At 56.3% G+C, this 13306-nt stretch overlaps 1 protein-coding gene across 4 annotated transcripts in view; it reads right to left on the reverse strand.

Moving 5' to 3' along the window:
- Positions 1-529: 529 nt before the first annotated feature.
- GATAD2B (GATA zinc finger domain containing 2B) overlaps positions 530-13306 on the reverse strand; it is a 42310-nt gene continuing 29533 nt past the window's right edge. Inside the window, exons 3-12 of one of the 4 annotated variants that reach the window (XR_010073858.1) lie at positions 11353-11482; positions 10963-11094; positions 10491-10622; positions 8240-8410; positions 5426-5741; positions 3996-4198; positions 3169-3279; positions 2503-2620; positions 1813-2219; positions 532-1528 (exon numbers count right to left, since the gene is read on the reverse strand). Coding sequence is in view for 2 of the 4 variants with exons in the window: in XM_063357077.1 (XP_063213147.1) it covers positions 2086-2219; positions 2503-2620; positions 3169-3279; positions 3996-4198; positions 5426-5741; positions 8240-8410; positions 10491-10622; positions 10963-11094; positions 11353-11482 (1447 nt within the window). In the remaining 2 variants the exon portion in view is untranslated. Of the gene's footprint in view, positions 2220-2502; positions 2621-3168; positions 3280-3995; positions 4199-5425; positions 5742-8239; positions 8411-10490; positions 10623-10962; positions 11095-11352; positions 11483-13306 lie in introns of all 4 variants that reach the window. The other 3 variants (XR_010073857.1, XM_063357077.1, XM_063357075.1) reach the window with 3 other exon arrangements.

Genomic DNA, 13306 nt, shown 5'->3' on the forward strand with positions numbered 1-13306 from the left:
CCCCAAAATAACCCAAAACCTCAGGTTTAGCCAAGAGGAAACGATGCGTCAAAGTGCTCCCGTGGAAGCGGGGCGAGAAAAGGAGATTTCAAAAGGATCTCAGTGTCCTGGGGGGGACGGGGGGGGGGACGACAATGGGAGGGGGGAGCCAGCTAAAAAGATTAAAAACAAAAAACCCACAAAAATATATATATATATGTATATATATATGCCACTAACGCTTCACTAGCTTCCAAAAAAAATGACCAAAAAAAGTCCTTTTGCCTCAGGGAGGGCCCCTGGCGGTGGCGGGGGGGGGCACCCAGACCCCTCATGGCGGGGGTCGGGGGGGGGTGGGGGGGGTAAGTGCTCATTGAGTTGAGGGGGGGATGCTGGTGGGGTGGGGGTGCCCCCCCCCCCCCAAGGAGGGGTGGCATTTTTGGGGTGGGGGGGGAGAAGGCGCCTTGTCCCCAGTAGCGGGGAGGGGGAAGGGGGTACTCCTGGGACCCCCCCCCCCCCACGGGCGAGCTGGCGCTTCGAAATTGCACGAGAAAATTGGAATAGCAGGGAAAAAAATTAAAATTAAAAAAAAAAAAGGAAATGAATATTAAAAAAAAAACCCACCAGAAAACTCTCAGGAAACCCCAGATGTTTGGCTTTGGGCAAGTTTGGGCGCCAAGGGGGTCATGGGGGGGGGACACACACACACGGGGACGGCTCTGCCGGGGTCCCTCTGGCAGCCGGGGCGCAATTTCGGCTGGCTGGGAGCGTTGGAGGAGGAGGAGGAGGGGGAGGAAGAGGAGGGGAGGGCCCGTTAGTGTGCAGGTTAAGTGCAAATAGAGCGTTTCTCAGATGACTTTTTTCGCGGCTTATTTCTTGCTTTGGGTTCGTTCGCCGCCGGCCGGAGCCCAGGTGCCACGCGGGACCGTGGTGCCGTCCCCATCGCCCGAAAGGGACCCCGGTGCCATCCCCATCATCCGAAAGAGACCCCGGTGCCATCCCCATCGTCTGCATGGGGACCATGGTGCCATCCCCATTGTCCATAAGGGACCGCAGTGCCGTCCCCATCGTCCGAAAGGGACCGCGGTGCCGTCCCCATCGTCTGAAAGGGACCGCGGTGCCGTCCCCATCATGCGTGAGAGCCGGTGACAGGTGCTGACGCCCAAGAGCGGCTCCGGAGCATGCAAGAGCACGGAAGGGAGAGGACGGGGACTCACCGCGCCCCAGGCCACCGGTTGTTGGAAGCGCCGCCGCCCGCCGGCACGCGCCACGCCGGGGGCTCACCGGGCGGCATCGACACCCGTCGGGCTCCTCGGGTCCGGCAAGGGGGGGGTTGCCAGCACCATCCGTCGCCCCCATGGGTGCCGGGTGACCGGCTCCTCACCAAACCGGGCGAGACGGGAGCAACGGCGTTGGCATCGGCGTCTCCTGATTTCTTCTGCCGAGCGGCGGGAAGCGTGGCAGCCCACCACCGGCAGCGGCGCGGGCTCCGGCCCATCACGTGCGTCTCTTTTGCCCCCGTTTTCCCCGTGGGTTGGCATAGGCTGCCCTTTAAAAAAAAATCTCAGGGTCACTTAACGTCGAGCGGGTGCCCTTAACAAAGTCTCTGGAAAGGAAAAAAAGGTTGAACCATCCATTGAGCAAAGGAGGGGAAAAAAAAAAAATAAAAAATAACGAAAAAAGGGAAAAAAACCCCACCAAAATAAAACAAGCCCAAAAACCAAAAAACCCACAACACAATTAAAAATTCTATGCTTTGTCATTACAAAAAAAGAGCATAAAACAAGCTTTAACACCTGGAGAGTGCGGATTTCAAGCAGACATTGTTCTGACCTCGGGCAAAGGAAGTGACCTCTCACTGCTCTAGAAAACCCAAGAAGTTGAAGGTTTGGAAAAAGGACAGGTCGCTGAAGGTTTGAAATGCGGTTTTTTTGTTGGATTTTTTTTTTTTTTCTCATTTGTTTGTTTTTTGTTTCTTTTTTTTTTTTTGTCTTTTTTTTTTTTCCCCCGTGTACGGTAGGCACCAGTACAGGCACTGCATGCGACGGAAGTGGGGAGGAAACGGGGGGCGGAGGATGGAGTGGGTGGGGGGACGGTCAATAGGCGTTATTTCTGTCCGCTGATGGACTGCGATATAGAGCGGGGTGGGATCATATCCAAAAGGTATTCCCGCTGCCGGTCCGCCAAACTCGACGCTTTGTGGCCTCCAATGCCAGCGTTCAGGTAAGCGATGTTAACACCTGGAAGGGGGAGAGAAAAGCAGGTGGGGACCCCTCCAGCCAGGATGCTCCTCGGAATCTAACCCAAAGGACACAGGAATTTAACCCCAAATCCACCCTCCGGAACACGCGGGGGTCTTGCAGGGGGCTCCACGGCATGGGGAAGGGAAGCGCTGCCATCACCATCACTCTGTGCTAATGGCAATATGTCCTTCCTCCCCAAAAATCAAACCAACGCGCCCCGCTCTCCGTCTGCCCCCGAGCCCCATCCCTCCCGGTGCCCCGGCGCGGCCGGGGACGGTACCTGGCATGCCGAGGAGACCGCCCGCCACCGAGAGCTGGGGTGCCTGCGCAAAGTTGGAAAGCATGGAGCGGGCAGAGGTGGGGATGCCACGCTGCAAAGTGCTCTGGGGCTGCGGAGCCTGAGGAAGAAGAGAACAAAGACGGTAGGAAGGCACCAGGATCGGCCGTCAGGGCTGGAAGCAGTCGCTGACGCAGCTGCAGCCAGAGTGGGAAGAATTAATGGCGATTTTTGGCCGGTACGTGGAAAATGCAGTTTGCAAATCCCTCCTGGAGGAGTATTGGGCAGCAGAGTCTGGGCTGTGCTGGGGTTTTCCCTGCTGGACGGAGGGATCCGAGGGGAAGGGTGGGAGAGGAGACCAGCAGCAGCTACGGGATCGATGGTTGGGATCCGAGGGGAAGGGTGGGAGACCAGCAGCAGCTACGGTCTCCGCTGGGGCGAGGAAATGGGGTGCGGGGGACTCGGGGTAAAAGTCCCCAGGAAAAAGGGGACCCCACCCTACAGCCCCCAGCAAAAAGGGCGGCCGGAGCCCAGAGCTGCTGCAGGAGGGGAGGGAGCAGGATGCTCGCACCTCCCTCCTCCTCGGGCACCGTGCCCACCCCACGCTGAAGTGACGGGATGCAGGCCCTTTCCCATCGCCGGAGCGAGGGAAGAGGCAGCGCCACTCACCTGCCGGAGCGTGTGGTGCCGCATGATGTTCTCCTGTTTGCTGACGCTGGAGACGGCCGGGGCCGTGGTGGGGGACAAGGCCGCCTGCTGCTGTAGCCTCTGCTCGATCTCCTGAGCGAGAGAAGCAGAAGCATCCTCAGAGGCGCGCGCCATCCCATCAGACCACTGGAAAACCACCGAAAACCCGTCTGCTTTCCCGAGGTGTTACTGGAACTGCAGCCAACACCAACAGCTCTTCTATCTCCGCACCCACTTGTTACAAACAGCCCAAAGACTCTTTTTTGCTCCGAAACAGGCACGTTCCCATTTGTCAGCAGCCAGATCCCACTTCATATTTAGGTTTTTTTCACAGTTCACAAGTGATAACTCCAGTTTATTTTACCCCAGGGCCTCTAAACAAGTTCTCCAACAGCAATTCATCACCGGAATTTAGCAAATTCCCCCCTTCCACAGAAAAACAACTTCCCACATGTTCCAGGAAAGTCAGTGGCAACACCAGGGAGGGACGGGTGCCGTCCCCAGCCAGCCCTTGAGCTACAAATCCAGGGGGAAAACAACGCACAAAGGGAGAGGAGCAGCCGCTCCGGAGGACTCTGGACACTCCGAAGCTCCGCGTGCTGAGCTGGGCATCCCCATGAGCTGGATGAAGCCAAATTCCTCAAGCTCACACATGGGGAACTGCGACTGACCTCCCGAAAAGCCGTGCGGGTGGAGACGTGCAAAGGGAAGGGGAGCAGGGGGTCCCAGAGTCCAGAGAGGGAAATTCCAGGCTCTCCTGGAGCCAACGTGCCCCATCGGAGCAGCTCACGGAGGGGCCGTGCACTTGCCTGCTCCTGCTGCAAAGCTTTCACAAAGGCGTTCTTCAGCCGGTTGGTGTGCTCTGCCTTCAGCGCCTTCTTCTGATTGGAAGTCATGCACTGCTCGCACAGGATCTTCCCGTTTTTCTCCTGCTTCCAGTGGGGGGTGAAGTCGGTGCGGCACTGGGCGCAGACAAAGGGCTCCACGCGCAGGAGGGACGCGCAGCTTTTCCCTGGGGAGTCACCAAGAACGGGAGTTAGGTGGGAACACAGGACAGTATCCCCCTCCTCCATCCCAGGAACGACAGCAACGGGTTTCCACGCACGACACTGGCACGGGAAGGAAGCTCCCAGCAAATAAAAGGATTTTCAGGACAGCGTTGCATCTAAGTCCGACCCTACTCCAGGAAAGAGCTCAGCAACCCGGGAGAGAGATGGGAGAAATCCTGCCCCTGGGACAGAAGAACCCGGCGGTGCTGGGACCAGCTCCACAAGGCTATAGCAATCTGGGGGTTTTGGCGGTTATTCGGGAGAGCCAGTGAGAGCAAGAGCACAGGCTCCATGCCATCCAGCGGGGAGGTGACAACCCGGAGGGAACGGTGAGGTGAGAGCTAAAACCTCCACAATCCCGTGGGGACGGGACCCCGGGCACTCACAGCTCCGAGGATTCTACATCTCAGCTCCCGAACATTCATTCAGGGAAGGTCCTGGGAGGCCCCTCCGGGTCCAGGCTGGGAAAGACCAGGAACCGCTTGCTCATAGCCTTGTGTCCTGGTTTGAGCGACACAGGGCTAATTTCTCTCCTAACACCTGAGAAAACTACACTTTCAGAAGACTCTAGTGTCTGGATTTGTGGAAATATTTACTTTATCGCCAGCTCTGGGGTGCTGGTTTCAAGGTCTCAGTGTTTTCAAGCTCCCCAGGTGTGGGGATGAGGAGGAGCAAGACCCGGGCACTTGACCCAAGTTGCCAATGGGGTTATTTCATCCCATGAATGGCACATTCCATAGAAATTAGGAAGTTTGCTGAGGAGTTCTCTCTCAGAGCGCTCCTCGCCCCCGTGCCGGAGCCCTGAGCCCTTCCCTTCTTCCTGCCGGGAGTGCACGGCTTCCCACGATAGAATGGGCTGGGTATAGCCCCTGTGTATTTTATATCGGTATCGGGATCAATATTGGTGCTTTACTATTATTAATGTTAATTATTGAGCCTTATTCTACTAAATCAGTGTATATTTCAACCCTCGGGTTTCCTTGTCTTTTCCCGATTCCGCTTCCCAGGTGGGGAGGGGTGATCAGGTGAGAGAATAACTGTCTACATGACACTAAATTGTGGTCGGTTTCTCAAACCCTAACACCTCGCAAACCACAGGTGTTGGTGTTTTGCTAAAAAAAAAATAGGAAACGGCGCACGGGAGCGCTGTGCCGCGGCGGTCGAGGAAAGCCGCAGCCCCCCGAGCTCACCTTGACTGTCGATGACGCTCTGCACCACCTCCTCCAGCCCCACCATGTAGATGAACTCGCTGTTGGCTGCGCTGGGCAAGAAATGCAGGAGGGGAGCGGGTGGTTTGGGGGGTGGGATCTCCAGCAGCGTCTTTTCCAGCTGCTTGCGGAGGGCAAGCTTGGCGGCTGCCTGGGAGTTGGCGGCATCATTCAGAGCACTGGGGCTGGGGAGCGGAGACGACACTCTGTTGACGGTGCCAGGCTGGATGTGAGAGGCAAGGTTCATATAGATGGCTGAAGACGACGTACGCTGGCAAGGAACAGAAGAACTTGATTGCTGGAAAGGAAGAGGAAAAGAGGATTAATACAGAAAATTAATACGGTCCCCGACTACAGCTCAGTCCCCACAGTGACCTGGATGAGCCAGGTCACCTTCTCGCAACCCTCCTGAATGCAAACGGCCCCAAAAGGACCTGGGGAGACAGGAGCCATGCTGGGACTCGGGAGCAGGAGCTTGTCCCGGTCCCTACACTAAAGCAGTGCCGGTGCCGAGGAGCCTCCAGTGCTCCGGAATCCACAGGAGGCGTCTCGGTCCCTAGGATAAAGCCATCGGCTGTGCTGGTGCTGAGGAGCCTCCGGTGCTCCGGAATCCACAGGAGGAGTCTCAGCATCCGTGGAACTTCTGCCGGCGAGGGAAGGTGCACACAGGGTCCAGCCTCGGGACCTGTCACGGCTTCGCCCGGCGTAGGCAGTGCCGGGATTCAGGCGCCGGCACCATCGTGTTCTGCTCCTCCACCTCTCGCTTCGCCCATCTGGCAGGCGGCCCGGCAGCGTCCCCGCTGCCAGATGGCGTCCATCCCCTCCCACGCAGGTGCTCCCAATGTGCCACTTCCCTCCTCTTCCATTCCCAGCAGCTTGCTTCTGCATCCTCCCTTCGGATGCGCAGTCCCTCCGGCACATGACAGTAGCAAAGCACGAACCCTCTGCCGACCTGAGGCTGCAGCTTTCGCCGTCTTTTGTGAGAAGGAGCCATCAGCCTTCAACCTATTTGAGCCCGGACAGGGCTGCTGCCAGCCTTTCCCCAAACTCACCCGACTCCCAGGCTACGAACGCTTCCACACGTGCAAAGGGGAAAATCCCAAAGGGTAAGGAACCCTCTCAGCCATTCAAACGGGGTCAGCTACCAAAGCTCGGGGGACACGGTCGTGTCGATGGAGAATAACACAGCGCAGATCGCTCCGTCTGCCCCAGGTTTCTTCTCTAAGGCCGGCAATACAGGGAAAAGCAGACAGAGAACCAAGTTCATCCCAAACCAGTCAGTCCAATGTCGGTCGAGGAAAATTAATGGCAGAGTTGACCAGGGATAATAACTCATGCCGATTTAAATAAAGAGATGATGAATTAACACCGACGAACTTTCAACTCTTCTGAAAGAGCAGCTGGGGTGGGTTTTTTTTAATCCAACATGTAATTAGGTTTGTTTGACAGTTGTTTGCATGACTTTCAGGTTGTTGTGTAGTCACATCGTAATCTACTATACTATCGTTAGGACAGATTAAATGGCTTGAGAACTGGTGACAAACCCAAAAAGGAGTTAACAGGCGTCATTAGCCTGGGCCCGCACACATGCCGAGCATCTCGGCCACGCGTCGCATTCCCAAGGGACAAGGGACAGAGACTGTGCCACCGCGCGGGAGCCGCAGCCCACGGCTGTTTGCAGGAGAAAGGTTTCACCGCTTTATACAGCACCAGTGCTACAACTGGGAAGCGCTATTTCCCCCCCACCTCCATTTCCAGTCTTCAGGGAAATCCTTCCACTCTCCAAAAGGAAAACCAAATGGGTTTAAGCATCCTGCTCCTCGGCCGCAGGGAGCTTGCTGCTGTCTTCCAGCAGAGGGAAGAAGAGCAGAGGCCAGCGAGTGCCTGCTACTGACTGCGGGAAGAGGAATCATAGACTCATGGAATGGTCTGGGTTGGGAGGGACCTTAAAGTTCATCTCATCCCACCCCCTGCCCTGGGCAGGGACACCTCCCACCAGCCCAGGTGGCTCCAAGCCCCGTCCAACCTGGCCTTGAACCCCTCCAGGGATGGGGCAGCCACAGCTTCTCTGGGCAACCTGCGCCAGGGGCTCACCCCCCTCACAGCCAAGAATTCCTTCCTCACATCTCATCTCAATCTCCCCTCTTCCAGTGGAAAACCCTTCCCCCTCGTCCCATGGCTCCCCTCCCTGCTCCAGAGTCCCTCCCCAGCTTTCCTGGAGCCCCTTGAGGGACTGGAAGGGGCTCCAAGGTCTCCGCGGAGCCTTCTCTTCTCCAGGCTAAACCCCCCCAGCTCTCTCAGCCTGTCCCCACAGCAGAGGGGCTCCAGCCCTCCCAGCATCTCCGGGGCCTCCTCCGGCCCCACTCCGACAGCTCCGTGTCCTTCTGCTGTTGATGACTCCAGAGCTGGACACGGTTCTCCAGGTGGGGTCTCCTCTGAGCGGAGTAGAGGGGCAGAACCCCCGCCTCGTCCTGCTGGCCAGGAACCAGGAACTGTCAGGAACCAGTGCTGCTCGCAGACCAGTCGCCCCACCTCACTGGGGTCACGGCAGGAGGCCAGTGCTGCCCGCACGAACCAGCTCCCAACAGGAATTTTTAAATCATTTCTCATTTCATTCTTCCACGCAGGACAGCCGTCTTCGTCCACGCTTGGGATACATTTCCTCCTGGAAGCTTCGCTCCGAAGTCCTCGTGCTGAGCTCCCAGCACCTCCACGGTGCTCATTAAGGCACCTCCCGTTTTCCCTTCTCGCTAATCAACCGCGCCCCCGAGCCCCAGCGCCAGATCAGGAACCTACCGGTTGGTAGTTGATGGCTGGATTCATGCTCGGAGTTGTAGTGCGGATGAGGCCAGGCTTAGGAGGAACCCGCTGCCCTTGTAACTGGGCAGGGTTTGGAGCGATCACACGCTGCGACATAAGCATATGGGGCAGAGTCGTGTTTGTGGCAGACCTAATGACACTGTGACCCTGCCGAGAAAGGAAACAAGAAATAAATTTAAAAAAATAAAGACTTGAGGCAAACCAGAATTTTTAGTTCCCTGATCAGGCTCTGCAACAGCAGAGAACTTCCACTTATCTGTAATTCCAGTTAACTTCTAACGTGAGACACCGCTCAAAGAAATTAACTTTCCCTCTAATTGTCCTTTATTTTAAATAATCACGTCCATTTTGCCTGGAGGGAGGACAGTTCAAGTGAACATACTCCTGTTTTCTGCAGAGAGGCTGGAATTGCACCTGAGTCAAGAAAAGGGGTAGGAATCTCGTGGAGCAACCACTTCCCAGGCGCCAGCCAGCTCCCTGGGAAGAGGAGGGACCGCCGGGATCTAGGCTGGGATGTTTTGGAAGGTGATTTTCAAGGCACACATTTGTGGCCTACTTTTGCATTAAAAATTTGACAGCTGTGGAAAAACACAAGGGGAAAAGAGGGGGTTTAAGAAAAAAAAAAAACCCAACCAAAAAGGAGCTGTTTGCCAGCTGTATGGAGGTATTAAAACCAGAATTCCCAGCGGTGCCCGAGTTCAAAGCGAAAGAGTTCTGAGAGTCCTGGCCAAGCGGGAGACGGGTGTCTGCCTTTGGTGCGGGAACACAGAGGCGTGTTACAAACCCCAGTCCCGGGCAGTCAGAAACACGAGGCGGCGACTGGGGAGACCGGGGCACGGGCCGAGCCAGGGCTTGACCTGCCCGGGCTTCTCCTCACACCGAGGTCCTCCTGGCTCGGAGCGCCGCCAGAACGGCTCCCAGGGGGGCGCACAGGTAGAAGGGCTCCATTTTTTAATCATAGATGATCTTAAAACACTAAACACCTCCTTTCTGACAACCTTTTCCTCTTGCTTTCGTTATTAGACTTGTTCTAGATGAGGTTCTTCGCTGTCACACACAAGACAAGCTTCACAAAGCCTGCGCAAACAATGCGTTTCCTCTTCTCCCAAAGCCCGTTTCCTTTACCAGCCCGATCCCACTGCGAAGTCACAATAGACTTGACCCCAACTCGTTGCCATAGCAAAGAAAACAAATGCCACAAACAAAGAAGATGGTTAACGGAGGGAGTAAACGATCAGCAAGATTGAAATGAAAGTCTTTTTGGCAAAAGCGGGCAGGAAAGCTGCAGGCAGAGAGACACGCTGGAGGAACACCCCCGTCCTGTCCCGTACAGCATCTTCCCAGCATCTGGGTTCACAGCCGCACGGCTGGGGCTTTGCAATTCCAGTACGTTACCAAAGCAATAGAACTGTCAGCCTCTTGCTGAAAGGACAAAGTCCGTTCCCTGCAGAGCTCAGGGAAGAGGGACGCTGGGGGACGGGTGCCCCGAGGTGGCAGGGGACCCCGAGCCCTGGAGCAAGCCCCAGGAGGGACATGCCCATCGCCCCTCAGCTCCACGCACAGCCCGAGCGCCCAAGCGTCACTGCGCTCACGCCCTCGGCTTCTCGTTTATGCCGGCAGCGTTAAACAATTGTGTCACCTCCAATCAGCGTCCCCCCAGCGCGCAGGCAGAAAGGTGCCGTGGCACACAGCACCCCGCCCGGCCTATAGCGCTTTCCCAAAGAAGGTCAACACTTCGATTCCCTGTTTTGCCTGCATTTTTCTTCACCTTCATCCTCTGACCACTCTGCACCATTTCAAAAAGCAGCTCTGCCAACCGGCCGCTCCTGCAGGTACGTGCAAACGAGCCGTTTTCTCCCTGCCAGCCCCAGGACTTGCATCACCAAGCAGCAGACAACTTTCTTCAGGGCCACCACATGTAAATTCAGCTCGACACGAGACGAATCGTCGGCTGGACTGACCTCCAGCCCTCCCCGCTGAAAAATCTGCCCCTTCTGAAGCAGCAGAGCACCCAGACCTCCCCATCGCGCAAGGGGCCGAGAGCTGGGACAGGCATGAAGCGTTACGGGGAACGTCCCAGCCCCATGGTGGGACACCAGACCATTCTACTCACGGTGCTGAGAACTGCCAGCACGCATCTGCCTCCCGGGAAAAGCATCCCCGTTGGGCAGAGACCAAGCAAAAGTCAGTGTGTTTTGCCCGGAAAATGGGTGTGAGGAAGGCTCACCTGTAATGTCCTTAAGTTCTGAGGCTCAACCCCCTGAGCTCCAGGCCTGGAGGGAAGCTTGGACAGTCCCTGCTGTCCCACGTGAGCAGGAGATGGCTGGACAATAGACGCCGCATTCTGGACAACCGGAGTCTAGATCAAGAGAAAACGAGAACTGGCATCAGTGCGCGATGCTTGGAAAGGAGATCCACCGCCAGACCCGACGCAGACCAGGCCTCATCGATGCTACGCCAAGTATTAACACTTCGGAGCTGCACTGATGTATCTCCTCAGCTGGCCCTGAGGGCAGCCCACGGGGTAGGACGGGCCGTGGATTTGCCACAGACACCCTCGGGTAAGAAACAGTCACACAGGAGGACAAACACGGAGTAAAGGGGAGTCCAAGAGCAGAGCAAGGCTTTGTCTTTGCCCGCTGACAGGCTTCGGCGAGGCCAAGCACCTTCCCCTCATCCCGACCCGCTCAGAGCTTCACCTTCTGTACCACATTCTCCTTTTGCAGCTGACTTTGCCTCAGTTTCTTCAGCAACACAAGCCTGGCCTCCTCCAGCCGTAGCTCATCCCGAAGCTGCTTGATCAGCTGCTGTCGCTCCTCTATGCTTTTACCCTACAAAGAGGCAGGAAATCAGTCAAAACGCAAAGAGCTGGAACCTGCCGCCCGTGCCTTGGTGGCAAGGGAGCGCGCAGAAGCTTTAATACAAGCAAGGATTTGTACCATGGACAACCAGAGGTGCAAGACCCTTACGCCCACAAGTTACCGCATCGCTCAGAAACCCCCTTAGCTCCCAAATCCTGCCAAAAAGCAGAACCCCCCGCAGCACGTCAGCTCTCCGCGGGAGCCTGGGACAGCCGAGAAACTCCTTACCTTAAACATTTCAAGATTTGCTGCCTTAAGTCTTTCCTCCATGCGAGAGCTGGAGCGGGGACTGGACGCTTCATTATCGGAGAGGACAATTATATCCGGCGAAGGGGTTAATCGTCCCCTGTCCTGGTCACTGCGTAACAGAAGGGAGGAAAAAAAACAACAGGCTGAGCCACAAGGCCGAGACATGGGCAGCAAATGTGGGAGCGGGACAAGCCCCGGCTCCACCGCGGATGCGACTGGAGCTTGGCACCACTCTCCGAGGCCTGTGGAGGCTCCAGGACAGGAGCATCCTCTGCTCGCGGGAGGAAAAAGACTCCTCTAAAACCGTTTTCTTCACCAGGGTGAAAGGTGGGTTGTTTTAAGCACACGGTAAGCAAACACGTGATGCAAACCCTATCTGCCCGGGCGCCAGCCGGGCGTTAATAACGAGCCACACAGTAACTGAAGAGGGAGACACAACCGTAGCCAGGTGCCGAGATGAGAGGGAACGGGAGCTGATACTCCGGCCTGGGCTTGTTCCTACTTACTCGGGAAGATGGCCATGACGCTGGAGACAAGAGTGGGCTAAGTCCCCCAGCTAACAGAAATGTAAATACTCCAAGCCTATCTCAACACAAATCTACTTTAAAAGGTCACTCTATAAAGGAAACCTGAATAAACACCCTGCGTAGAGTCAAAAGAGCCAATTGAACCGTGACCTAGGGATCAGCAAACGAGAGGAGCAGCAACAACGGCAGCCCGTCACCGGGGAAAAAAAATAAATATTAAAAATAAAGAAATCAATGCTATAATCCAGCAGTATCCAAGCACCGTGCTGTTCGTGTGGCATCCCAGTCAGGAGACACCAATAAAAGCCCTTTGCTGTCACCAATTTGATGTGAGGGTGCGTGGCGAGCCCTGGAGAAACGCTGACCAGTGCGGTGTGGAGAGCAGGAGCGCCACGGCTGGAACGCACGGCGGGCACGCTGCCACCCAGGCAGGCAGATTATCGCCCTGGGCTCCCTGGAAGGTCTTTGGGGCAGGAGACACACACATTATCTTATCTGAAACTTCCAGTTTGGAAGCAGGGAGCCAAATCCCAGCTCCCAGGCTGGGCTGCTCCGAGGACGGAGGGTCCGGAGAGGATGTTTGGAGCAGGACGCTGGCTCACTCGGGGGTTTTGCCTTCGGCAGCTTCGTCTCCCAAATGTTCGAGCCGCGTTCGTGGGCATTTCGAATCACTGGTGCTGCGGAGCTGCCTTTTTCTCCAGCTGTTGCGCGTCCACGGCAAACCCCGTCACTCAGGGAGTCTGCAGGTCACTCTTCAGCTGGAGAAATGTCCCCAGCAGCGTGGCTCCAAACCATCAATAAATCAAAAAAAGAAGAAACCAAAGACGTGAAGGCTCTGGGTTGTGCCCGAAGGTGCCAGGACATGGCTCTGTGGGTTATTTGTGGGTGCGTTGTTTCAGAGCTCTCAATAACCCCTTTGTGGGCCGTCACACACTTAAGGCGTCACATGAACACACTATCTGCTGATCAACACATGTCCTGTTCTGGCGGGTCTCCTTTCGATACCCCACGGAGGCCGCGTGCGGGACCCAAACCAGGGGTTTTCCAGCTGCTGCTCCCTCTCTGGAGCAGAGGAGGTTTCTCAGGAGGGTTTCCAGGTGGGGCAGAGCCCGTGGTCTGTCCCAGCAGCGCGGTCAGCAGAGAAGGTCCAGAGCATCCTATTGAGATCAAGTCAGCCCGAGCCCATCCAGGCCAACCAACCTGCACCCAAGGAGTTTTATATTTAGCTGGCCAAGAGTGAGAGCTGCTCTTGGATGAGTCTTCAACAGCTCTTGAGCAGCCCATCACCCTCCCACGGCATTTTAGCTGGCTCCTGCTGCCAGCTACCCACGGCGCCCCTCTCCAAACTATCAGTCAGGGCACGTCTATACACGAAACTGCTCGGGAACAAACACGTCCTTGCCACG

This window comes from Chroicocephalus ridibundus, chromosome 21 (assembly GCF_963924245.1).
Source record: "Chroicocephalus ridibundus chromosome 21, bChrRid1.1, whole genome shotgun sequence".
Taxonomy (NCBI): Eukaryota; Metazoa; Chordata; class Aves; order Charadriiformes; family Laridae; genus Chroicocephalus; species Chroicocephalus ridibundus.